The sequence below is a fragment of the Gavialis gangeticus genome, unplaced genomic scaffold, assembly GCF_001723915.1.
Source record: "Gavialis gangeticus isolate Ggan-Ray unplaced genomic scaffold, GavGan_comp1, whole genome shotgun sequence".
NCBI lineage: Eukaryota > Metazoa > Chordata > Crocodylia > Gavialidae > Gavialis > Gavialis gangeticus.
This window is the reverse complement of record NW_017729025.1, coordinates 28,290,485-28,316,949: the sequence shown is the minus strand read 5'-3', so window position 1 is coordinate 28,316,949 and position 26,465 is coordinate 28,290,485. Positions and strand designations below refer to the sequence as shown.

The window sequence follows — 26,465 nt, the reverse complement described above, 5'->3', positions numbered from 1 at the left end:
CACATTACAATGGAAACTTTTATTAATTTTTCTTTATATTTTCAACATGAAATACAATAAATAGGGTGCTTTTACCAACAGAAACACTGCTCTGAAGAGTCTGAGAAGAGTAGCATTCATATTGCAGTGAAGGCAATTCTGCAGTTAACTAGTTTTCATTCCTAAATACTATTTTGAACCAGATTTTTTTTTCTGAACCGTCCTTGAGGATTCATTGCAAGTAACCTGTTAATAGTCATATTTATAAACCAGTGATTGCAGCTTGCACATAATTATGAAGTGATGACAACCAACAGAGGACTATGATGATTCAATATTGGTTTATCTAATGATAAATTAAATTACAGACATGTCCCTAAAATTCAAATGCCAGTTTCCGTGGAGTCATAAACTGTTTTACCATTTCGTTTGTGACCTGTTTGCGTCTTTCCTGATGAGCTGCTATCAAGGGCTGCAATGTTTCAATAAGCACCTTCTTCAGCTCTCCTGTGAGCAGTGCCCCACTTGTGTAAGCCTGCCGAGAGAGGGGCAATGGGTTTTTAAAGCCTGGCTTTTGGTGAATGAAGACTTGGCTGCCACAAAGTTAATTATTTGCTTAGGTTCCCTAATATCACCCGTAAGTGCAATTTTCAGCATAAGGTTATGATACAGCAGTATGTTACTACACATACTATACAGACTGAGTAAGCTATGTGAACAAAGATTTAACTTGGATATCCAGTTGTAACAATGGGAAACCAAGCATTTTCTTCCCTAGGAGATCAAAATAAACAAAATAACATGTTTCTGGTCACTGTCTTGAGTTTCATAAGAAAACTGTCACACTTTTTTGTCGTAGGGTTTCCTAAGAATCCAAATATGGATAGTATAACCCCCCTTACACTATAGGAGTGTGTCCAGATGAGCATGCACATGTGGTTTGCAGAGCTGCAGACCCCTTGTGGGGTGCTGCAAAATGCACATGCCACATATGGAGGTGTTTGCCATGCTGCTAAATTTGCAGCGCAGCAGGTTTTTTTGACACCAGGAGATCCCTATGTCAAAAAATCTGTGCCAAAAAAAAGCAGAGCAGGGTGGTGCACGTGGTGGCAGCATTTGCTGCCTGAAACTGGAATCTGGCCAGGCAGAGCCACACTCTGGCTGCCAGCAAGGCTCCATGTGCTTGGATCCCTGCTGCTGGAGCCCTAGGAGGCACCCAGGACTCCAGGTAAGGCTGCTGGGGCCAGCCCAGGTGCTGGCACCAGCCTCCTCTACCCTACCTGGGGCAACTTGCTGTGTGCCAGACCACACGGGCATGGTCATTCCCCAGAGACAAGTAGCAATGGCACAACTATGCGCTGCAGGTATTTGTTCCTTGGGAAAAGCAAGCATGCTTTCATTTAGATGTGCCTTAGGGCTCTGACAGTCTCTGTCCAAACTGTACTGTTTACTCATTTCTGGTAATACATGCACCTGCATTGCTTTTGAAAGTGATTTAGCAGCTGGCAAATAGGCTCAGCCTGCATTCAGCGCTATGTTAGAAACTGGTTATGGCCTGAAGAGCTCAAGTTTTGTTTGAAATGGTAGCAAATATCCCATCAGCCCTTGCCATTCATGACACCAGTTCAAGCTTCAGCTATTGCAGACACCAGCTCAGCAGTGACTAAATTTCTTAATGAAAACAAAACATAATTATTAAAATGTTTTTCAATGGACTTCTGGGGTTTTTGGATTCCTCTCAGCTATAATGGAGGGCACACACACAGCGGCTGCTTCTGAAAGCTTCCTATTATGGCACCGTAACTGGCGTGGGTTCATTAAGCTAAACCAGATTGCAAGACCATCTTTTCTTAAATTTGCAACAAAGCAGCATGATGGCAAAATGTACTCTAGTGCTAGTGCCATGGAAGGAGATTTTTCAGAAAATACGGGAGTGGGTCAAGTGTGCTCCTGGAATACATAAGGAATTAGCTATTTTAGTCTAAAAAGATTAACACAGTGTTTGGCAACCTTTCCCACTTGTAGGCTGGAAATGACCATCCTGGGTCAGGGGCAGGCAGGAAGGTTAGTGCTAGGATGCACAGCAGTTGGCACCTCCCCTGTGGTGGCATGGTGAGTGCGTCTGCAGCTGAAGCTCCCTCTTCCATCCCCCACCCCCCACTGAATGCTGCCAAAGCTCTGTCTGCAGGCTGGATTTGATTGCTCCATGGATCAGTTTCATCTTGAAGGCCATAGATTGCTAACCCCTGGATTAACATCATGCCCAATCCTGTTTCCTTCCCTGTTCAAAGCAGAGGCAAGGTTATGTGGGGGAAACGAAAGGAGGAGTGTGCAGATTCTGCACTAAGTTACTATTTTTGTGCCCCTCTCTCCAGCAAGGTGGGCACTCAGGGCTGCTGTCCTAGTCACCTGCCCACTCTTTAGTTTTACTACTGCTACCACCACACCCAGGATGAGAAGAAGAGCCCATTTCAGGTAGGTCATAGAGCAAAGCTGCCTATATGTATGACAGCTTTTGTTTAGGCTTCATTGTATACTAATAGAGAACACTTTTTGACTTTCCCTATGTTTATCAGATGTCTAATTGTAAGTGCTCGTGAAAGTTTCATGGGAGTTAGTAGCTGCAAAGACTTTTGAGGATCTGGACTCCAGACACAAGTAGGGCTTTTTAAATGATTATTAAAAATGCCAAAAAACTGATATAATTTAAATACAGGATATGGGAGAGGAAAAACTCTCTTGCCCAAGATACCCTTACAAAAATATTAGAGGAGACAGAACAAATGACATACGTGAGGAGAAAATGCTGCGATCATCAAACACAAATCTTGACCACTCATTGGCTGGAAGCATGACAGCAACTCAAAGGAAGGAGGTGACTGGGGTAATGTCACAGCACAAAGTATCTTGCCCAAAGAGGTTCACAGGCAGCCTTGGTTATAGGCTGGTCCCGCCCCAGACCCTTCTGAGGGGACAGATAGCAATTAATATTTTTTCTTGGCTCCTTACCTGCTTCAATTGTTCAAGTTTGTCATCATCTTCAAGGAAGAAGGTTAGGTACATGTAAGACACATCAACATCACAGTTGCCCCCATACTTCCTGTGCTCTTCAATAGTATCTTTTCCTCCAGAGAAGGCATGCTTGTTGATCTAGAATAACACAATGGTTTGATGACCTAACTTTTCTCAAACGTTACTTACTATGTAATAAACACATATAACAAAAATCTACATTAAAGATCAGTTGAACTGCAAGTAAGAGCAGATTGTGTAGTTTTAAAAGTCAAGGCAAGAAGCCTAATTTTAATGAACGAGTTAAAGGGATTTCAGGAGGAGAAAATGAGGATATACAGAGTCAGTACATAAGTCTTTTGTCTGGTTCAGTAGCAGACAGAGTGCATCCCAGTTTTTGCTGTGGATTTGCAAGTCCTTTTTTGGTACTGTTGCTGCTACTTGTTGGGAAACGCACGCTGGTTTTTGCAAAAAGAAAAACTCTAAAAACAACATTAAAGAGATTCAACCTCAATAAGAAATTAACTTTGATGGGACAGGAAGAGGCACAATTCAGAGAAATTACATTAGGAAAAAATGAGTAGATTTGGTAACTGTAGTAAATGCAAGGGGAAAGATAGCAGAGAGACAAGGAGAGAAGCTGCAGATACTAAGAACATAAACATAAGAACATAAAAATTATCACTGGCTGAGTCAGCCCATAGGTCCATATTGCCCAGTGTTACACAGTGGAAGAGAGTGGATGCTGAAAGGGAGAGTGCACTGGGTATGACCAGGGATGTTTTCCACTGTTCCTCTATCACTTGCACTCATCAGCATTTAAGGTCTAGGAAGTTCTAATTCAGAGGCTGTATCCCTAATTCCCACGCTCCATAACATACTGGTGCCCCTTTCCTCCAAGAATTTGTCCAGTTCCTTTTTGAATCCAGCTAAACTGTCAGCTGCCACAACATCTGGGGCCAGTGAGTTCCACATTTTAATTATGCTTTGTGTGAAAAAGAACTTCCTTTTGTTAGTTTTAAACTTAACTACCTACTGGTTTCATCTGATGACCCCATCACTTCACATTTATCTATATTGACATGCACCTGCCATTTATCGTTCCAGACCCTTCTGTAGTTTCTCATGGTCTGCCTTGGCCTTTAGCACTTTGAATAATTTTGTGTCATCAGCAAATCTGGGCACCTTGCTACTCACCCTCTTTTTCAGATCATTTATGAATACGTTTCACAGTCTCATAATTGGTAGGGTCAGAAGGGACCTGAGCAGATCATCAAGTCCGACCCCCTGCCATGGCAGGAAAGAGTACTGGGGTCAAACGACACTGGCAAGGTGATTATCCAGCCTCCTTTGGAAGACACCCAGGGTAGGAGCAAGCACCACTTCCCTTGGAAGTTGGTTCCAGATCCTAGCCGCCCTAACTGTGAAGTAGTGCCTCCTGAAGTTTAGCTTGAACCTACTCTCTAACAGCTTATGACTGTTATTCCTAGTTACTCCTGCGAGTGCTTTGGGGAACGGGGTCTCTCCCATTCCCTGCTGGTGCCCCTTGGTAAGTTTATAGATGGCCATCAGATCCCCCCTCAGCCTTCTCTTGTGGAGGCTGAACAGGTTCAGGTCCCATAGCCTGTCGTTGTAGGGCCTGCCCCGCTGCCCCCTGATCATGCGAGTGGCCCTCCTCTGGACCCTCTCCATGTTGTCCACATCCCTCCTGAAGTGCGGCGCCCGGAACTGGACACAGTACTCCAGCTGCGGCCTGACCAATGCTGCATAGAGGGGGAAGATCACCTCCCTAGACCTGCTCATGATGTATCTGTGGATGCACGACAAGGTGCGGTCAGCATTACTGACTTCGTTCTCACACTGCCGGCCCATGTTCATCTTGGAATCAATAATGACTCCAAGATCCTTTTCTGCCTCTGCACTGACGAGAAGGGAGTTCCCCAGCCTGTAGGTATGCTGCTGGTTCTTCCTCCCCAGGTGCAGCACCCTGCACTTGTAAGTGTTGAAACCCATCCTTTTCTCATCTGCCCACCCTTGTAACCTGTCCAGATCTAGTTGTAGCTTGTCCCTCCCTTCTAGCATGCCCACTTCTTCCCACATCTTAGCATCATCCATGAATTTGAACAAGGTGCTTTTCACCCCCTTGTCCAAGTGGCTGATGAAGATGTTGAACAGCTCAGTCCAAGGACCGAGCCCTGGGGGACCCCACTGCCCACATCCCTCCAGGTCAAAAACGACCCACCCACCACCACTCTCTGGGTGCGGCCCTCCAGCCAATTTGCGACCCATCTGCATAGGCATTGACACCACAGTTGCCTAATTTTTTAATGAGAATGGAGTGAGAGACAGTGTCAAAGGCCTTCCTAAAATCCAGAAAGACTATGTCCACCACGACACTTGTGTCCAAGGAATTTGTGACCTGGTTGTAGAAGGCCACCAGGTTGGTCTGACAGGACCTGCCTCTAGTGAACCCATGTTGGTTGCCCCTAAGCATGATCTCCCCTGCTGATCCCTCGCAGATATGCTCCTGGATAATTTTCTTAAAGAGCTTCCCCAGGACCGAGGTAAGATTAACGGGCCTATAGTTTCCTGGGTCCTCCTTCCTCCCTTCTTTGAAAATGGGGACCACATTGGCCCTTTTCCAGTCCTCTGGCACCTTGCCAGAGCACGAGTGCTCGTAAAGCTGTACCAGGGGTTCCACAATGAACTCTGCCAATTTCCTCAGCACCCTGGGGTGGAGATAGTCAGGACCTGCTGATTTGAACATGTCCAGTCCCACCAGAAGTTCCCTAACTCGGTCCTCTCTGACCCTGGGCCCGGCTGTGCCTCTCCTGAGCCCATCTGGAATCCCGCTGGGGCAGATGTCCCGGTTTCTGCTCAGAAAAACAGAGGCAAAGAATTTGTTAAAGAGGTCAGCTTTATCGTCTGGTGTGACCACCAGATTTCCAAGCGTGTTCTGCAGGGGACCCACGTTACCCGGTGCCTTCTTTTTACTTCCTATGTATCTAAAAAAGGACTTCTTGTTATCTTTGATCCGGGTCGCTAGTCCCAGTTCTGTCTCCGCCTTAGCCTTCCTAACACCTCCCCTACAGTCTCGAGCAATGGAGGTATAAGCCTTTTTGGTGATGGCCCTTCCCTTTCATTGGGTGTATGCCTCTGTTTTAGCTTTAGGACATTCCTGAATACCTTTGGTGAGCCATAGGGGCTTTTGAGCACTCTTGTCCCTTTGATTCGTGTTGGGCCTGTCACCCTTTGGGCTTGGAGGATCATTTCCTTAAGGAACCCCTCCCCTCCAGGACCTCAGTGCCTCGCCAACTAATCTCCTTAACTCATTGAAATCAGCCCTCCCTTAAACAGCATTTGTTCCAAAACAGATCCCCGGGGGTCCCTGCTGTTTACTTCTTTCCATCCTGAAAGCTGACTTCTTTGCTTTCTATCTTTGAGTCAATCTCTAATCCACAAGTGGACGTCTCCTGTAATCCCATGATTACCTCATTTAGTTAAGAGCTTCTGACAATGGAGCTTGTGAAAAGCTTTTTGGAAACCCAGATAGACTATGTCAACTGGATTGCCCCAGTTCATTTGCTTACTGACACCTTTAAAGAACACTAGTACAGGGGTAGGCAATCCACAGCAAGGGAGCATGGCATGCAAAGACATTTTGCTTGGCACATGTGCCTTGGTGCAGTCAGTGGGGAAGGGGCTGGGGTTGCACTCCTCAGTAAGGCAAACAATTTGAACCTGTTATCACAAGAAAATTTCCCTATTCCAAATCTCACAAAATTCTACTCTAACTTTCCAATATCTTTTTCTGAGATGAACTGAACACACCATTGTTTTATAAAACGACAAAATATTTTCTATATTATACTTGGCCCCATTTCTTATGTATCCTCACATTAGTTATTTTTAATAAAGTGAATCATAAAAGTCGGGTCGGAAGGGACCTTGTAGATCTTCAAGTCCGATCCCCCGCCTGGGCGGGAGAAAAACTGGACTCAAATGAGTCCAGCCAGGTAGGCATCAAGCCTCTTCTTAAAGACCCCCAGGGTAGGAGCCAGCACCACCTCCCTTGGAAGTTGGTTCCAGATTGTAGCTGCCCTAACTGTGAAGTAGTTCTTGTGGATGTCTAATCTAAACCTACTCTCCAATAATTTGTGTCCATTATTCCTTGTTATGCCAGGGGGCGCTAGGGGAAACAGTGTCTCCCCCAAACCCTTCTGGTCCCCCGTAGTGAGTTTACAGACAGTCACCAGGTCCCCCCTCAGCCTTCTCTTGTGAAGGCTGAACAGGTTTAGGTCCCGCAGTCTCTCATTGTAGGGTCTGCCCTGTTGTCCCTGGATCATGTGGGTGGCCCTCCTCTGGACCCTTTCAATGTTGTCCACATCCCTCCTGAAATGGGGCGCACAGAACTGGACGCAGTACTCCAGCTGCAGCCTGACCAGCGTCGCATAGAGGGGGAGGATCACCTTCTTGGCTCTACTCGAGATGCACCTGTGGATGCACGACAAGGTCCGGTTAGCCCTGCCAAGTGCTTCTGCTTATTCAACAGAGGGTTTCATTGGGATGTCTGCAACTTTCTCCTGAGTTTTATTCTTTTATTTATATGATTTACATCCTGCCCTTCAAGGCTCAAGGAGCCTTATGGCAAGGGAGACACAACAGCAATTAAAAGAGTGTCTGGAATAAATAAAGTAACAAAATCACAAAATAAAGCAGAAACCCACTGAAAAACATCTCTGCCTAGTTTTGGTTAATAAATACCTGCCCAAACAGAAAAGTCTTGCAGTGCTTCTGAAAATCGATTCAGATCATTTAGTTCCTAGTAAGATTAATAAGTAGTCAAAGATATTCTTTCATTTATTCACAGTGAATTTAATCTACCATAGTGTCACCATTTACCTCACTTGATTAGGTCCAGGCTTGATTAACCTAATACTGCATTATCTCATTGCTCACAAGCTTTTTCTGGGTCATTAATCATCATCAGTTCTGCTACAGAATCTCAAAGCAGCCCATTGTAAATCTTTTTGCCTCTGTGGAAATTTATCATTCATTCCTGCTCTTTGTTTTCTGTCTCCTGGTTAGTTCATGATCCAGAACAATATCCACCTTTAGCTGCATTACTTCCTTGTTTCCTTAGTGGCCACTTTTTATATTTTTAAAATCTAAAGAAATATCAGCTTGTTCCCCTTCATCCATTACTTTATTAATGCTCAAAGAATTCTAATGGACTGAACAAGGCATACATTTCCTTTGGCCAAGCAGTGTGGGTTACACCTTTATACTGTGATATTCACAGTGGTTAGAACCATATTTATAGTTACAGTTTCAACCAGTTTACTAAAACAGGCGATGTAGGCTGGTAGCATCCTGGAGGTTATTTAGAGAGCAGGAGTTAGTCTGAAATCAGGTACAAGGCAGGGCAGGGTGGCACCTTAGCCTCCTTCTACATGTTACAGGTACTGTACAATTAACTGGTTAATTGCATAATTACCTTGAGACCAGCTACACAAGCAAAGTAGCTATTACACCATAAAAAGCTCCAACCAGCTATAAAGTCAGACCTCGAAAATATGTACTAACTTTATGCCTGGTTGCTATCCAGCTTTAAATCTGCACGTGTAGCAGTCTGCCCCTGCAGCTGGGAGCCCATCAGCTGACTGGGGTGCACCAGGCGCAGCTGGGGCTGGGAGTCCTGCAGATGATGGGACCCTCCCCCGCAACAGTGCCTCACCAGGAGGCACCAGAGGCCCCATGTATGGATCATGCTTCAGTTCTGTCTTGCCTTTACTTGAAAGTCCAGAGGGACCCACAGGTTCAGACAGCCGTAAGCTTTCATAGGTGACAGCCTAATTTGTCAGATAGTGGACTCACCAAAAGAATGGACCAATGTCATATTTAGAAGAGCATAGTCTAGTGTAAAGCTTTGTTTAAAAAAACCCAAACAAACTCCACCTAACTGTACAGCACAGCAAACTGACATCCACACCACACAAATGCAAGACCCCAGTGACAGTGAGTTACAACTGTATTTCTTAAATACTGCTTATTCCTACCAGTTGACATGCAAGACGCTAGTTCTTCAGTGTGGAAAAGTCTGATCAGTGCACCCCACGATAGCTTGATAACCATGTTAGCGATGCTCCCTACTCATCTGCCAGACGCAGAGATCCTCCTCCTCTTCTGAATGACAGCAACCTTTCACTAATCACAGGCTGGATACTTCATCATTACACCCTCCATTAAGTGCTAACTTTAGGCATAGAAAGAACACCTGCCTACACGTTAGCAAGTCAAGTGTCTCTCACAGCCAGAGTCCCAGAAGCAGGTTTCCCCGTCTAACTCGTAATGTTTCCAGAATGTTCTAAGGATGACTCATTCTCAGAGCAAATCTACATCACAGGGGCACACCTTGCCTAATCCAGTCTACTACCACAGGCAACCTTTCCTTTAGGATTAACAGAAGTTATGGAAATATGCCTGGTCAGGGGGAAATGCCCGTTTCAATATCAAGGCAGAAGTTAATGTAATATTTCTGTTCACAAGCTAATTAGCTGGAGGAGTCCACAGCAAAGGCAGATACATTGAGAGCAGCAGTAAAAGCTTGGCTTGCCTAGCAACCGGCACTGGGTAACACATGGTGTTTGGTACAGTGCAGTATCAATAGAGAACAAGAGCTGCTAATTTAATATACATCACAGATCGTCAGTCTTTACAACTATGGAAACTGCTGAGTATTTTTAGAGGCAGAGAATCAACAGATCTTATTCTTACGCCAGAGCTCTGCAGACACCAGAGGAACCAACCAGACGTTTAGTACATTAAACCTTACTCTGGTAGTCTAGCTGGCAAGGCAAAAGTGTCTATGAGGTCAGTTACATTTGTATGACTCAGTCCATTCCTGAACACAGGATGAACGGTTCAAGGAAAGAGGATATGGCCAGGTATGAATTGATAGCCATACAACAACAACAGATTCTTCTGTTACCCTGAAGAAATCTACCTTTCTTCAACAGTGCTGTACATGTTCAATAAATGAACACTTTCTTACCTTTGTCTTGATTTGCTTTGGCGTGTCAGTGAGGAAGATGGAAGAGTTGGGATCACTGGCACTCATTTTTGTCTGTGCTCCTTGCAGGGCTGGGAAAAAGATTGAGTGCAGTAATGCTGGTTTTGGGTATCCAAGTCTAGGTGCTACATCTCGGGTCATTCTGAAGTAAGGATCCTGGAACAACCACCAATAAAACTGAATATACCCAGTTGAAAACTGCTTGATTATTTCTGACCTAGTTCAGCTTCAAAGCACTAATCTTCTGGCAGGATATTCCCTATTCAGTTACCAGTTCCCTTAGGCAGCCAACCTACCCTAAAAAAATCCCTCTCTGTATCTTTGTAGTCTCTTTGTGGACTCATGTCATAATCACTCAATACATTTATTTTAAAAGAAGCTGTGTTATGACTTCAGTAACTGTGAAAGCCATACGTTGGATGGCTCAGACAAGAGTTGGCCACCTATCAACAGGGGCTGGCAGCTGGACTGCAAGCTTCCACAGACACAGAATCTGATCTAGAGCACTGAGCACTCTTCCAGCACTGAGTTAATAGTGCTTTTTTACAAGCCATGTCAGGGGCTGACACACCTAACAAGTGGCGGGGGTCAATTGTGGTGACAATACAGTACGGATGGAATGCAATGGTTTAGTTTAGGGCTGTCTAACGGGCGACCCAGGGGATACATGTGGTCCTTGAGGAGTTAACTTGCAGCCCCCGGGCTCCTACCCAGCTGTTTGCTCCCCCCACTGCTCCAGCTGCAGCAACAGTAGGGGCATCCAGGCTTCCCCTCCCTCCTCCAGTTTCAGCTTCCTGAAGTGTAGTGCAGGCTGTAGCGCCCCAAGAGCCCTGGCAGCCCTGACATCCCTGGCAGCCTGGGATGTCTGTGAGGTACAATACAGCTGGGGAGTTGAGGGGGAGGCCAGGGTGTCTGTGTGCACAGTGCAGCAGAGGGGGCAGTGGCCGCCTGTCTGGCCCATGTAGCCCCCAGACGCTTATAGGTTGGACAGTCCTGCTTTAGTTCATACATCTCCCAGTGGCTGCTCCCAGAGGAGGTAAAGTCCTGTAGCTTATGGCATTCAAATGGTAAAAATTTATTGTTTGGATGGTAAAGGCTGGGGATTTGATCCCTCAAAGAAGGCCATGGTGCCTGACTAGGTGGGCACAACACATGCCTACACCTGTACACTACAGGAATTGAGCTGAGATCACGATGGATTCAATACTTAATAGGAACATGTACTAACTAGTAAAGTGTGTACTCTTGGCTGAAGGGCTTTTGTTTTTACTGGACATAGTGTAAGACCCTTCCACTTTTTCACATGTCTTCCTAAGGAAGGTGCTTGTGGAAATAAACTTTTCTAAATGCATTCATGCCCCTGCAGAGAGGTCTGATGTGTGCATTAAAAAACCCCCACACACCCCTTAAAATAAAGCTGATGCATAATAAGATGATTTCTCACTTGATCAATGGCACATGGAATAAGACACTGAATGTCCTCCTTGCCCTTGAAAATCTGTGGGAATGTTGAGCTGAAGGATGGAGCAGCTTGAATAGCAGGAAAACTGATCTTTCCTAGAAAAGAAGACATTTTGGAAGATTCTGATTTGCCCTTGCCAGTGCACTATCACCTAGGATGCATAATCAATTAATACTAAAGTAAGTTAACTTTAACAAAGTTCACTGGCATCTCTAAACTAATGATGGTGGGTGTCAGGAAGGGTAATGAAAAGGACTAAATTACTCTAGGCACTCAGTTGGGTCACTGTCGGAGACAGGCTATTGGGCTAGATGGGCCATTGGTCTGACCTACTACGACACTTCTGATATTCTTAACAAGACATACAACTACACAGAAACAATTAATTTAGTTCAATATCTGAAATACATATTAATTCTATCTTGCTCAGATATTGAATTGACTGAGAGAGAGAGAGAGAAGCTTTTGTATGGGATGTTTTGGATAGGAATATTTCTGCCTTGAGTCTCTTCCAGTCCTACTTTTAGGGAATTCTTTATGTAAAATATTAAACTGAATTTTATTTATTAATATATAAATACATATAAATATATATAGAGAGAATATATCATAGAAAAGTAGGGATGGAAAGGACTTACAAGAGGAATATTTTTATTGAAACCATTCCAATGCTAATAGTAGTAAAATTAATAATTAGTCACTACACTTAAGCTTATCACACAAACTTAGATAAATTCTGTATTTAATACTTCATTGCCATTAAGACAACAGCAGTATTTATATTGCAAAAAAAATTGGTAGCTGTAATTTGGCTTGAAGAAGGACACCAGTTTAAAATATTAACATTGAGCTTTCCTTCTCAGCCTTTTAATGAGTGCAGATCCTAGTCTGTTTACATAACCAAGTTGCCTTTGACTCAAAAAGCGTGCAAAACGCTGTAATTTCTAGCAATTCGTATTCACAATCTTACCAATGCAATCGCTATCTGTAAAACCAAAGATTCCTTTCACTTGGTTAAATGTAACATGCTTCTGAATCTTTACAATGTTTTTGTAGAATCCAGGACTCATTCTGTAAGGCAAAATGAAAAGACAAATTAATAGCAAAATATAGTTTCCCTCTTCAACTTTTTCTAATATAATTTCTGCAATAAAACTGACACAACGCAAGTGAGCTGTTACTCCACCTGAGCAGTACTGCTTTAGGACACATTCTGGATAGTTATACTTGTTGTTAAATAAAGATTATTTTACATTTTCTTATTGAAGCTACCACATACTTTGTAGACAGGGCTCATCAAAAGCTTTTTTATGAAAATTGGCTTTATTGGTGGAAGATTGAGGTTTCCTAAATATGAAACTTCTCACAGTCGGTAGTTGCTGTACGCTGAAACATAACCTTTTTGTCAAAAAAACAAGCCTGGAAACAGAAATATTCTGACTTGCAAATGAGGCTGGGGTGATGCTCATGGGAGCTGAAATGGTGTCAGATCCCCATTTCCTTCTCTAGGCCACGGCATTTTGAACTGAAATCTTCCATAATGATACCATCAAGATACAGCATTTGCTCTCTCTTAGAAAGGAGACCATGGGAGATGTAGTTGAACTAGGAAGCTTGGTCTATAGAGAATAGGAGTGGGATGCATTTGACTATGATCCCATTAGACAGCATTTCTAACACCATTTCTAAATCAAAACAGTTGTTTTTTGAATTTCTGCTGAAAAGCTGAATTTTTCATGGGAGGCTGTAGCTATTTCTGTTGTTGTTTCAGTTGGTTAAGGATGGGCAGCTCCAATACTACAGCTAAATTTTGTAGAGCTATTCCATGTGTTGTCAACCCCAGAAATAATTCCAGTGCAAATGGGACCTGTAGTTATCAATGAATGGAAGTAAAATGGCAGAGAGTATTTCTTCATCAGGATGACATCTTTGCAAATTTCTTGCACTACAAGGAAAAACAAAAATGGTTTCCTTCCCTTTCAGGAAAGCAAGCATTGGGAACACTAGAGAAAAGCTCCATAACTTTCCTCCAAAGAGTTAACCTCCCCTGAATTAGAGAGGTTTTTAGGCATGCTTATAACCTCTGTATCTGAACACCTAATTAACCTTCCTCTTTCAAGTGCCAATTATATGTTATGGGTCTACTAAGAACAGTTTTTGAAAAACAGATAAAAGCTTCTGGGGGAAGGATAAAGAAAACCCAAACACTAACAACTTCCAAGGCTAACCCTACAGTCTTTTCTTAGCCAAGACCTTCTATTAAAATTGCAAGGGGCTTTGCGAGAGTAGTACTGATCAAACCTAGTATTACTGACCCACCTCTCTGCAAAAAAAAAAATCTGAAGTTGGCTGGGCTGTTACACAAAACAATACACCTGATACAAACATATTAGCACACAACTCATTTATGAACTTGGAGGTTCTTATTACTGTGACTCTCCTCTCCTCTCTTTGCAAACTCTTCAGGCAGGAATTGTGCTTTCCTGTATATTTTTATTCCCATTAGATAATGTAACCTCGATCCCAATTAGGGCCTTAAACTGTCAAATAAATATAACAACATGGTGCTGTACAAGATGGAATGAGCCAAGGTCCCTGTCTCAAGGATTTTGCAGTCCGGTTGGTACAGAATTGGATCTAAGCCATACAGACGCTGCAGAACACATGAAGGTCTGATTATCATAGCTGTAGAGATACCTGCTGCCTATTCCAATTGTTTCTTTCTTCTGTTACTTTAAAATTCTTATTGAGTGTTTTATTTTTGCTTGGAAGTTACATTTGCTGTAGTCTGTGTGTGGCATAGGAAATTTAGATACAAGTTTGGGAGTATGAGACAATGCCCTAGAGTCTTCTCTTTTTCTGCTTCCCTATTATTAGTTCTTAGGGCATTAGAGGGAAGGGGAAAACATTGTTCATAATTTGCTCATGCTTATTCACTTTGCTCATCTTTACTTACTTAAGTAGCTCCTACACATGCTGACTTGAATAGGACAGACATAAGAGTCACAAATACTCACCGAGTAAAAGATTTCAAGTTCAGGCCTAATATGTTCTAACAAAACATTTCCTCTCTTCCGTTTGCAGAAAAAGGGAGGGGAATATTACTGAGGTGTATATATAATACGAATGGGGGCACTCTGGAGAATTTTTCTGGGTTTTTGTTGTTGTTAAAATATAAAATATTTTAAAAACTGATTTTTATAAAAAGAAAGAAAGAACTATAATAAATGTAAAATGATAAATATATAGGACCAATACTTCTATACCAGAACTGACTTGAATCTCTGGGTCAGAAGATCTCTGATATTTAATATTGATCACAGGGACTTAGGAAAGTAGGGCTGTAAGGGACCTTACAAGGTTTAATCAAAGGTAAGTACATGAGCTTATTAAAAAAAAAAAGAGCTCCAAAAATATACATCTGTTCCCTGATCATAAAGTTTTGCAACTTTAATCTTTCCAGGGAACTGGAATTAATGGACAGTCAGGTATTAGCTTACACCTTCAGCGCCATTTGGCAATACTGGCAGATGCATGAGAACATGTAGCAATACCGCAGCTTCAGCAACTGCCATTCAACAAACATTTCTGCTATTTTTGTTCAAGACTGAGACAGATCTCAAAATATACACTGTGTTTGCACATGTACATGGGTGGAACTTGTAACCACACTTCAGGTCTAACTCTGCTGCCACTGGTCTCCATTAAAGGTTTATTGAGAATACAAATGGAAGCAAACTTAGGTGAACACTGAGGATGTTTCACAGAAATATGGCAGGCAGGCATGAATAAGTTAGAAGAAATTCAAAGCCTTATCAAGAAGCCTTTAAGCTTAGGCAGTTTGGAACATCTCAGAGGCACTGTCCTCTTGCATACTATTGAAAATGTATTTAATGGCATAAAAACAAAAATCAATGTAAAATCATTGAGGTCTTATGCCTTCACATGGGGCCCCTCTCACATAGGAAACAGATACTTGAATTGGTAAAAATTTGCAAAATTAAGTCCCATAAGAACAAATTCTTTTTAATGAGTTGAGAACCAATGCCATGTGGGGATACAAAAGGTTAAGTGCCGTCTCTAAAGCATTCTTCCCCATTCTGAAGACTTCCTGGAAGCTTTTTCTCCACACCCATGTGCGAAAGTAAAGCCTACAACCTAATTTTCAAACTCTATTATAGATCAGGCAGTTACAATAAGCTGCTTATTTTTAAATTGCAAGAATCTTGTGAGCTTCTATTAGCGGTGCACCCCCTACTGGAAATTAAAATGGTAACCTTCTTGTTATACTTCAATGCAAGGTTTTCGACAAGTTACTTGTATCCCCTAAAAAGAGCAGAAAAGTTATATCAAGCTAAGGACATCAGTAAGGTTTTGATCCCAAATAATCAAGTTTCAGCCCCAAGGTTACCAGTGTAAGCCATACATGCATCGTAGATTGTGTGCAACATGTGCCATGCGTAACACAGGCTGAGGAGTCTGTGAGTGGGCATGAGAGTGAGACAGTCAGTGTCTTTAAGGGAATCACAGAAAAGTGTTGCAACTTGTTCTGTGTTAGGCTCAGGGCAACCTAGGGAGTATTCCCCCTAGATTAGTGAACTTCGTGGCAGACTGTGAGAGGAAAAAAAAAAGAGTCAGAGTTGGAGAAGTGGGTTGTAGACAAAACCACTCCAAGTTTCTGGGATAAGGATGCGTTCTGTGGACTGCATCCATTTGTGCAGTTGTGCAACCAGTGGTCTTTCCTGGATAGTCTCCAGACATAAACCCTGGGTGAATAAAAAGGCAAAGAAGTGAGATGCCCTCCAGGGGCTGTTGATTGCAGGTACAGCTTTAACTAAAGAAATGGAACATTTACAGAATGCAGAGGATGAGGCAGAGAAACTGTGGCAAGAGGTGGCTGTCTTAAAGGCACAAATGAATACATTACAAGGCATGTCCTTAAAGGACAAAGTAGAAATTACAAAGTTAAAAAAACAAGTGGAAGCTTTATAAAACCAAAAAGAAGGAAGCAGATAAAGAAACAGCATTGTGGAAATAGAAAGGACAGGATCCACAAGCTGTGCGAGAGGTCTTGAAAGATTCTCCAAATTTAACTAGGTCTGACCACAGTCAATGACACCAGAAGATAAGAGAGTTGGAAGCTAAATTAGGAGTGTCAGAGGAAACTGTGGCAGAGATACAAGGCTTGTGGTTGGGGGGAAGAGAGGAGGGACATGTAGGAGAAGATGGGTCTAATGAAAATGAGTTAGAAGACTGGGATGACAATTGCCCAAATCTATATCTTCCCTATTACAATTACGAGTTCAATCACTGGGGTGACCCTCCCTATTGACCATCCCCATTTCCCCCTTGAGAAGAGAGTTGTAAAGGTTAAGTGATGCCTTGTTGCCTGCCAGGGGCCTATGGCCCCTTTTGTTGAAAAGGGTCTTCAAGAGTACCTATACATGTGCTCCAACATGTTCTAATTAGCTGCAGTTAGAACACGTTGGAGCCAACTCCATTAATTAGAATGTTCCAGTGCGCCTCACTGTTACGTGTATTCAGTGTCCTACATTTCAAAATGGCTTTAACTAAAACTTGTTGAATGACCTTATATAACTGCCTTGCATAAGGCAGTCAACCAACAAGGTCAGGATTGGGATAGATACCTTTAATTTTAATGGCAATCAGAAGAACCTGAGCAGCGCATAGGATTACCTCCCTCACCGTGCAATGATGGGGAAAAAAATTAGGCTCTCAGAGTGTTGGTGGGTGAAAGGTCCATTCAATGAGATGCAACCCAGAATTCTCAAAGACAAATGGGTTCAAGATTTGTAAACTCAATTGCAATAGTTAAACAGGCAAGTGGCTGTAACCCTAAAAGCAAATATTAAAAAAATGGACAGGAGAATGGGACCTTTACTACATCCCCAGAAATGGGAAGTAGGAGATCATGTACTACACAGGTTGTTTAAAGAGAAGGATCACTCACTAAGTCTTTTATGGATAGGGCCCGTTAGGATTGTAAACAAGACTAGCACCACAGTGCATCAAGTGGTAATCCAAAAAAATAAGCAACCTATACATGAAGGCATGGAGAGACCAATAACGGGAGCAAGAAGCTCTTCTTTTTTGTCTTACAGGGACAACAGTAGTAAGATACAGATCCTCCTGATGATAATAGAAGCAGCAAAACTGTTCAGCTTAGTCCAGATATAGCTGGTGGCAGGAATGATTATATCAAGGCCAGCGTCAACAAAAACGTGTGCAATTGACATAATAGCTGGCACATATCCACTGAAAGTCACCGGCAACATGTCTATGTTGTAATATAATGACAGCAGATCACACTGGACACTGAAGGTGAAGTCTGCAGCTATTAGCACCATGTTGATGGTACAGTATACTGAAAACTTTATTATAGTTAGCAACTTTACAAAGGGAAAACATTCATGTAAAACCATAACCCATTCGGGAAACTATGAACGTGCTCTACAAACCAGTGATGGACAATAGGTGATGGAACAACAGGCTAAGGTGTTTCATAGAATCTAGAAAATGAGGGTTGGAAGGGACCTCTGGAGGTCATTTACTTCAACCCCCTGCTCACAGCAGGACTATCTCCAACTAGATCATCCTAGCCAAAGCTTTGTCTAGCTGGGTCTTGAAAACCTCCAAGGACGGAGCTTCTACCGCCTCTCTGGGTAACCTGTTCCAGTGCTCTACTAGCCTCCTAGTGAGAAAATTCTTCTTAATATCTAATGTAAACTTCCCTTGCTGCAAGTTGAGACTGTTGCTCCTTGTTCTGTCATCTGCCACCACTGAGAACAGCCCAGCTCCAAATAGTTTCCCCTGGTTCCAAAGCAAGATCTTATTTTCAAAGAAATTAGTTTTGGCAACCTCAGTAGTTTGAGACAAACTGTAACCAATTATACATTTGTGATGTTCTATGTGTGTATGAACGTAATTAGTTTTAATGTTAGTAACATTAACAGTCTTGTAAAAGGTTTATCCGAAATAACGATGAAAGGTTTAATCAATGCTTAGTGTTAATTATGCCAAATTATTTTCAGGGACCACAATCCGAACCCAAGCAAAAAATGAAAAAAAGGATTTAGAAGTGCTATTGGAACAAGTGGAAACTGCCGATGTGACCCTTAATTCTACAAATGTAAAAATTCTGGCTAATAAATTAATCACAGCAACAGGTGCAACAGGTGAGTTGAGGAGCCCCAGGTCCAGCTCCTTGTTACATACTAACATAATTATTAATTTAACTAAAACAGAAGACAGACAACTGGGAAAATTGTTAATAAAAAGAGTTAAGAAAACAATTAACATGATAGAGAAAGCCACAATTAACATGATAGAGCAAACTGCAAAAGCAGTGGCATGTACCCAAGCATAATCTTTGTTAAATCAAATGCAAATACAATTAATTAAAGATGTAGTACCGGGCACAACTGAAGCAGAATGAATGTGGATTTGCAAAAAGCATATAAAAACTGGCAGGAAAAATGGGCTTCATGGTAAATAATGGTCAATGGTACCATAAAACATGGGGAATGGGACTTAGGGCAAGTATGTTAGAAATAATTTGATAAATATTTCTTAGGGTTCCACTGTTTAAGTCTTCCAATGTTCCCAATGGAAAACGGCATACCATAAAATGGGTTCCAGCACCCCAATGAGTTACAAAGGATGGAATGCTTGTTAGTCTAAAGAACTGTTGATTGTAAGGGGCAGGGTATATGTATATCCCAAAAGCATATAAACCAACTGCAAAATTAGGACTAAAGTATAAACAAAAAATATTATGATGGTGAAAGTAAAGTGGACACCATAGGAGGAACCATGGTAAGTGTGGTAGGAAAATACCATGATAAATATAAATGGGAAACCTAATCTCACTCAATCACTGTGTAGTAGCGTGCTAGAATAATGTAACCACATTACTAACTGGTAATAGTGTCAGTTGAAAAGCCTCTCTCATCCATATGGCCCAAATAATGTTCAGCTATTAGATAAAAGCACCAAAAAGCCCTGCTGAAGTACCTGATGGATACAGACGTTGGGTAAGCCAGGTCAAACTAACACGTTGCCTTGTCTGAGCATGCGCTGTGCTTGGCATGGGGGGCATAAAGCACTGTTTTCTTTTCTTTTTTTTCTGTCTGTAAGCAACCATGGATAGTAAGAACATTCTCATTAAAAGCAAAGTTCTGTGTTAAGTGGCACAAAAAATTCTCACATAGGTTTCAAATCCAGTCATAAAGCTGTGCTTATGTTGCTAGCTGTTGAAAGTACACAGAAAATACTTTAAAACGTTTGATATGGGTCATGAAATTGTTATAAACTTACCCCAAGTAGTCAAGATCAGAAAAGATGAAGGTTTTATTGATGTCAAAACCACAGGCTATGATATCCTTTACATTCTCTACAGCATATTCATAAGCTCTCTCAACCGTCAGATCTTTCCAAAGGTACTTCTCATCATCAGTCAACTGTATAACCAAAGGAATATCAAATACTTCTTGCAGCCACCTATTCAAAGTTAAAAAAATATTTTAAGATAACTGACAGTGAATAAGTTGTAAATTCAGAGAAAAAATGAAGAGGTTTGAATCTCTACCTCTATGCATGTTATTTAGTCATTGATACTTTCACAAAACCATTGCAAAAATTCTATCGAGTCAGAACATGAAGAATCCCCCTCACCCTCTCTCAGAACTACTCTTTCACACACATTTTGCACAGAACATAAATGCTTACTCAGGCAAAACTGAAATGAGGCTAGGTTTCTAAGGCTACATCAGTGGCCTCACTGTATTTGTTGTCATTCAGGAACATAAGTCTGAAAGGAATTTTGTGAGTCTTCAAGCCGAGTTCCCAGCTACTGTTGGTACCAGGTCATGCAAACTATTACATAAACTTGCTGAGTTGGCATACACTTATTTTACAGGAAAAAGAACAACGAATAATGTTTACCTGACACATGGGAAAGTTACAGCGGGTGCTGGGACTGTAACATATTTACTTTACCGAATGTGACCTTAATATTTCATAACAGATTTTTACGTTTGCTCTTATATTTAACTGAAATAAACAGTTCTTGGTTGTGATGCGCTGTTTAAATGTTAAATGCAATTCAGTATGTCACTAGATGAAAACCGAATGTTCTTGTCCAATATGAAGTACATAACATAGTGGCTCAAGCTACTTACTTTGTGAAGATCAATGGGATAAGATGACCAACATGCATTGCCTCAGAGGAGGGGCCTCTACCAGTATAAAGGTAAAAGGGCTTCTTATTTTCATATGCATCAAGAATTTGGTTCATATCTCTACAGAAAATAAAAAAGAGGCAACACAATGTGACTTTTATAGAAGCTGAGCAACAAGGATAAATGAATGAATTCTAGAAGGACAACTGTAAGAGAAAGTAAAATCTTGGATTTGAAGAGTGAAAGCTTCTGACTGCCAAATGTATTCACATATAAAATAGAGCAACTTAACACTCTATTATTAGCATACTTAAAACGAGTTACCTAAAGAAAACAAGAAAAGAAAAGTTGTGCTTGCCTAAACCTCAGAGAGAACATATAAATAGGTTAAAAAAGTCAAGTCAGAATTATTTAATAGAAAATATAGCATTTATATTATGACATTAGATGGGAGGCACTGGTCGTCCACTGGATTCCAACAGTGTTGACCAGTGGTTCTTAATCTTTTTAGACTTAAGGCCCCGACTATGGATTCCTATTTGAAATATCTGGGTCTGTCTTGTGAGTCATGTGTAAGTCTTTGCACACTTACTAGTACTAATGTTGCGTGACACCCTTAAAAGGATCTCAAGGCATCCCAGGATGCTGCAGATCCTTGAATCTGTGTAGAGACTCAAGGAAACCAACAGACACTTTACACGAGCACAGAGAGGTCTATGTCGTTAACTACTGATTGAGGAATGGGCCTAAGCATGACTAGAACTAGACAATACCTAAGACTTGAAAATTTTCCTGCTTGAATTAACAACTTGTATCCATCTGCCTTCCCTTGCACCTTGCTCCCAAAAAGTTTGATTGTACCAAGAAATAAGATTTTATTTCCAGGAACAAAGGATAACTTTAAAAAGGACTTAGATGTGGGATTCAAGGGATTTTATTTCTGCAGATAAGCTGCGATACTCCTTCTATAGATGCTAAATGTGAGGAACTCAAACAAGAAGAAACTGCTGAATCATACCCTATGACAAACAGCTTTTGAATCCTCCCCCTCAGTTATTTATATGGGGTTATAACATTTCCTGTGCTGCCCACACATTCATTAAGGCCACCTTTGCAAAAGTGAGTCATGCAATAGCCATAAATATAACTGCTAGTTGCATCATTTAATAAATAAAGATGTGCTGCTTTACAGAAAGCTTTTAAAATTTTAGTGCTAGACTTTAAGAGAAAATGACATTCCAAAACTACTTGATTTCTCTAGACTTAATATTTTAATACCAACTGTTTCTTGTTAAACTAGTGACATGTTAGAATATTTTTCTGCTTAACACAACAGCAGTTATTTGCTATTTTCTATACTACTTATTCACGCATGTTACAAAAACAGTGGTCCTTATAATACAAGGTGGAAGGAAGGCATCATAGTGAAATAGCAAAGACTCCCATATTGCATTCCCTAAATTTTCCCTACTTGCTTGGAATTAATGGTGAAATATTCTAAATCAATGCATATATTCTGAAATAAATTAACTAGCCTTTGGGGGCAACATTTTTCTGTCAGGATGGTGTAAATCTGGAGTAACAAGCATAGTTTCAAGCATGTTCAATTGGGTTTACATTTGTAAAATGACAGCACAGCATGGCTTTCTATTGGGCACAGGTTGCTCCCACTACATGGACAGGTGCTGTATGTATCTTGATCTGCACACAGTCCTTGTCTTTTAAAGTTCTACATTGGTAAGAAAACTCACCCACCTATGAGAAAAAAAGATGCCTCTGCGTAGAAAGTGGTGAGGTTTTTGCCCGGTTACTCTTTCTAGTCGATTGATCAGCTCTTTGTCAATTTTACTGCTGCCAAACCGAACTGCAATAAAAATTGCATAATTTATATATGTTGCCAGCTGAAGTGCTCTATACACTTAAACAGAATATATTCCTTAGGCACTAAACTGAAGACATCTAAAACAACATTACAAAGCTGGAATAATTTGGGTCACAGTTAATTACCATGTTCAGAAAACTTGCAAACAGCTGCTCACTCTTGTCACAGTAACAGCACCTCTGACCCCTCCTAGCCTTGTAGGATTGCCTTTGTGATCTTTGGCAGAATCACTCAATTCTTTCACTCTCGGACCAGGACCCTGGTCCCAACTGTGACTACCACAGCAGGGCATTCTTTACAGGTGGAAACCAATGACTGGTTAATACGGTATGTATACCATCTCCTTAAGATAGAGTAAGACAAAAGTATTTCAGAGAAAACATCCCTTTAAAATCAATAAGGAAGTCGCTTCAGGAATGGATGCTGTGTAGCTCTACAGCTCCCTTCCTTACCTCCCAAAGCTTATTGCCAGCCATAAGCATTCAAACTGTTCTCTTTATCTTTCTGAGGTGTGAAAGGCGAAGTCCTTTGCTTTTATTTTGATACCATTATGGAAGCTCCAGCTTGCCTGGATTCTCCACAAAAACATAAAGATTGAAACTGTCTGGCCACACTGCTGTAACCAAGATAGCTGATTGAGCAAAGACAGTCTGCCCCTCAGGGATTAGAATAAATATGACCCTTCCTAAAACCAGTATCAGGAGAGCAGATTCTTTGAGAAAAGTATTCAAGGATGTATCAGGCATCAAAAACATTAAGGCACGTAAATAGCCGTTTGGGTCTGACATCAAGAAAACAGAAACTGACAGCAAGTTCTTGTTTCGAGAAGACAATATAAATACCCTGAATGCAACCTGAGAAGTCTACAGAACAACTGCAGGACAATGTTAATGATCTCATGAGAAATCATCTGAGAACAGCGCATCTCCAGAGGTAGAAGAAAAAAGGGGCATCACTGGGAATTTTAACCAGATTTATATTAACCACTGCTCATCCCTCCATCTCTTCCTCTGACCAGAATTTGAAGACAGGGAGAACCAATTGCTCCTTTCCACCAAAGCCCTAGGCCATAATTGTAAAATTGATAATATATAATCTTACAGAGCTTACCCTTTCAGAAGTCTGCCACTTTAAAAAACAATTTAAAAAACCACACCCATATGGACACAGAAGGGACATAGAATGATGTTTACCAGATTATACCAAGGAAGTGGTAGAAATGAAGGTTAAATTAGACAAATAAAGGGTCCTAGTTAAAAAATTGAGTTTGAATTATTTTATTTCCTCTTCTGTCACTTTCAAATGTAAAGATGAGGACAGCAGGTGCAGCTTTATGACAACTGTGCGGGTCTTTAAAGCGTTTTAACAATTCAGCTACCAGTATAGAAACTCAACTCAAACTTAAAGTCCAGCTGCCAATCACACTGGGAAAACTCACTTGTTTTCAGTTCTGCCTTGCTTTCAGTTTCCTTTCTTTCGATCTCCTTGATTATACCAGTGGTGGGAGCCAAATGAAGAGGAAAGGAGTGGTGAAGAACTGATTTCTGGTTAAACTCTGCCCTTTTCCCAGATACAGGATAAACCTGCTTGTTTCTGTACCCACAGTTAGCAGGTCAGAGTGCCTACAATACTGGCATGCCTGTCTTGCCAGTGGTTATTCCTTTCTCTTAATGTGTCTAGGTTGCTGGCAGCACAGCCACCTCTGAGATGACTTCAAGCCAAATGATTAACTGAACTTGGGGGGCCTTTTCATGTTCACAATCAAAATCATTCAGTGGGGAAGTGGAATTTTTTTCCCCTGTTTAATGACAGTTTAAAGCATACCTTACCACCACCCAAGTCAGCCAGCTAGCATCCTTTACACTCCTCTGCTTAATTCTCTCCATATCCCAAATTCCAAACAGCAACTAATTTGGAGATTCTTTGTTGAAGAAAATCTTCATTCTCTCCTAATATATCCTTATACTTATACATGGTTTCTACTGTTTGGCTACACATAGCCATGTACATTCAAGAAAGTTATGTTAGAAAAAATATGCCACTGAATTGCATCGTTTCTTGGCACTTTTGCTTCATGTCTACAGTTAAAACAAAGGGACTGTGGTGTTAACGAATATTCAGTCTGCGGAAATACCCTCTGCCTTGAAGAGTAGTCAAACTGTTTACAATCAGGGATTAAGATTATAAACCTTTATAGAAAGGAAGATTTTTTAAAATATTTATTTATTGCTGAATAGTATTACATTTCCTGGAGTGCTTATTCTTCATAGGATAAAAAGAATCCTACCATTTAAATCTAATTACATTATTTCTCCACTCAAACTCCCCAAGGAGAAATGAAATCCCATTCTATTCTTAATAAATATCCCTTGCTGAACCCACAACTTGGTATGAGGCCAAAAATCTGTACATGTCCATGTCCACATGCTGCTACTGAAGCAGCACAAGCTAGATCTCATTGTTTTAATACTAAGCCCTCCTATTCTTTTATAACATTTTTTACAAGTGTTGAAGTTATGATGTAGCTATAATATGCAAGAAGCAAAGATTTTTGTGAGTAATATCTTTTATTGAACCAACTGTGTGATTGGGATAGACTTATATAAGCTTTCAGGTATCACAGTATCCTTCTTCAGGTCCTCACCTGACCTAAAGGGCATCTGTTCTTGAAAGCTTGTCTGGACATTGCTCTCAGCTATATCGCTGGTCCAACAAAAGATCACTAAATAGCCCTTGCTTCCAACATATTCAGACCATCATACTTCCAAACAACATTTGGGAGAACAGAACAAACTGACACTTGCAAACCACTATACATAAATTGCATGCAACAGATTACTGCAAAGTTAAGGCTGCACAGTTAAGCCAGAAAATGCATATTATTGAATAGACACCATCCATTTCAACAGGAGGGCTAGAAGGCTTTCCAGTTACTGTACAGATCTGTACATGTTGTAGGTACAAAGACTGTATAATGCTATAAATGAAAGAGATTAGACAGGACAGTATTTTTGTTTGCACTCCTTACTTGGTTTTCCCTGTTTAATGGCAGTTTAAATCATACCTTAGCACCACCCAAATGAGCCAGCTAGTATTCTTTACACTCCTCTGCTTAATTCTCCCCATATCCCAAATTCCAAAAAAAAACCAACAAAAAAACCAAAGGAATTCAGCATAAGATAAAACAAAAATCACAAAGGAGAGAGCAATCTATGGACAGTTTCAGCTTAACAATCGATTCTTTAGAAATGCGTTAGTGTAAAAAGACAGGGTATAATGGAAGCTAGTTTGCAACTAATTATAATGGTCCCTATGAGCAGTCCCCATTATTATACACAGTAATAACTTCATGGAAGTTCTGTAATTGGAAATGGTCATATTATTAGCTGGACATGCTGACAACACATGAAACTTCTGTTTCAAAATGAGAGGATATAACAAAACCTTTGAAAAAGTGTTAGGTTTTTAGAATCATTTTACAAAAGTTACATTTAGAACACAGAATTTACAGTATAAGAGAGTATATACCTATGAGTTTGTCATAGTCTACGCCTTTTGCACTGGATGTCTGCACTGTCCATGGATCTACAAAATCATCATCTTCTGCTAAAGTTGGAGCATTGTTTATTGGTGTGAAATCTGTTGGAGGTGAACCAGCTTTGTAACCTTCTCCTGTTGTTGCTTTATACATCAGTTTTAATGACAACAGTAACTTCACAGCTGTGTCAATTTCATCCTGAATAAAGGAAAGTTTTCAGATTTAGTAGACTTCAGTGAAGGTTTTCCAATAACACCTCCAACATACAGATGCTTACACACACAACAAAAGGGCCCAGTTATGACACTGGGTAAACCACA

At 41.1% G+C, this 26,465-nt stretch overlaps 1 protein-coding gene across 1 annotated transcript in view; it reads right to left on the bottom strand.

The window, feature by feature from the left end:
* Nucleotides 1-26,465, bottom strand: part of WARS (tryptophanyl-tRNA synthetase) — a 46,276-nt gene continuing 19,811 nt past the window's right edge. Inside the window, exons 3-11 of the mRNA XM_019518560.1 lie at nt 26,136-26,343; nt 22,481-22,589; nt 20,726-20,845; nt 19,863-20,045; nt 12,496-12,596; nt 11,508-11,620; nt 10,046-10,219; nt 2,989-3,129; nt 1-514 (exon numbers count right to left, since the gene is read on the bottom strand). Coding sequence (XP_019374105.1) covers nt 356-514; nt 2,989-3,129; nt 10,046-10,219; nt 11,508-11,620; nt 12,496-12,596; nt 19,863-20,045; nt 20,726-20,845; nt 22,481-22,589; nt 26,136-26,343 — 1,308 coding nt within the window. The 3' untranslated portion in view covers nt 1-355. The remainder of the gene's footprint in view (nt 515-2,988; nt 3,130-10,045; nt 10,220-11,507; nt 11,621-12,495; nt 12,597-19,862; nt 20,046-20,725; nt 20,846-22,480; nt 22,590-26,135; nt 26,344-26,465) is intronic.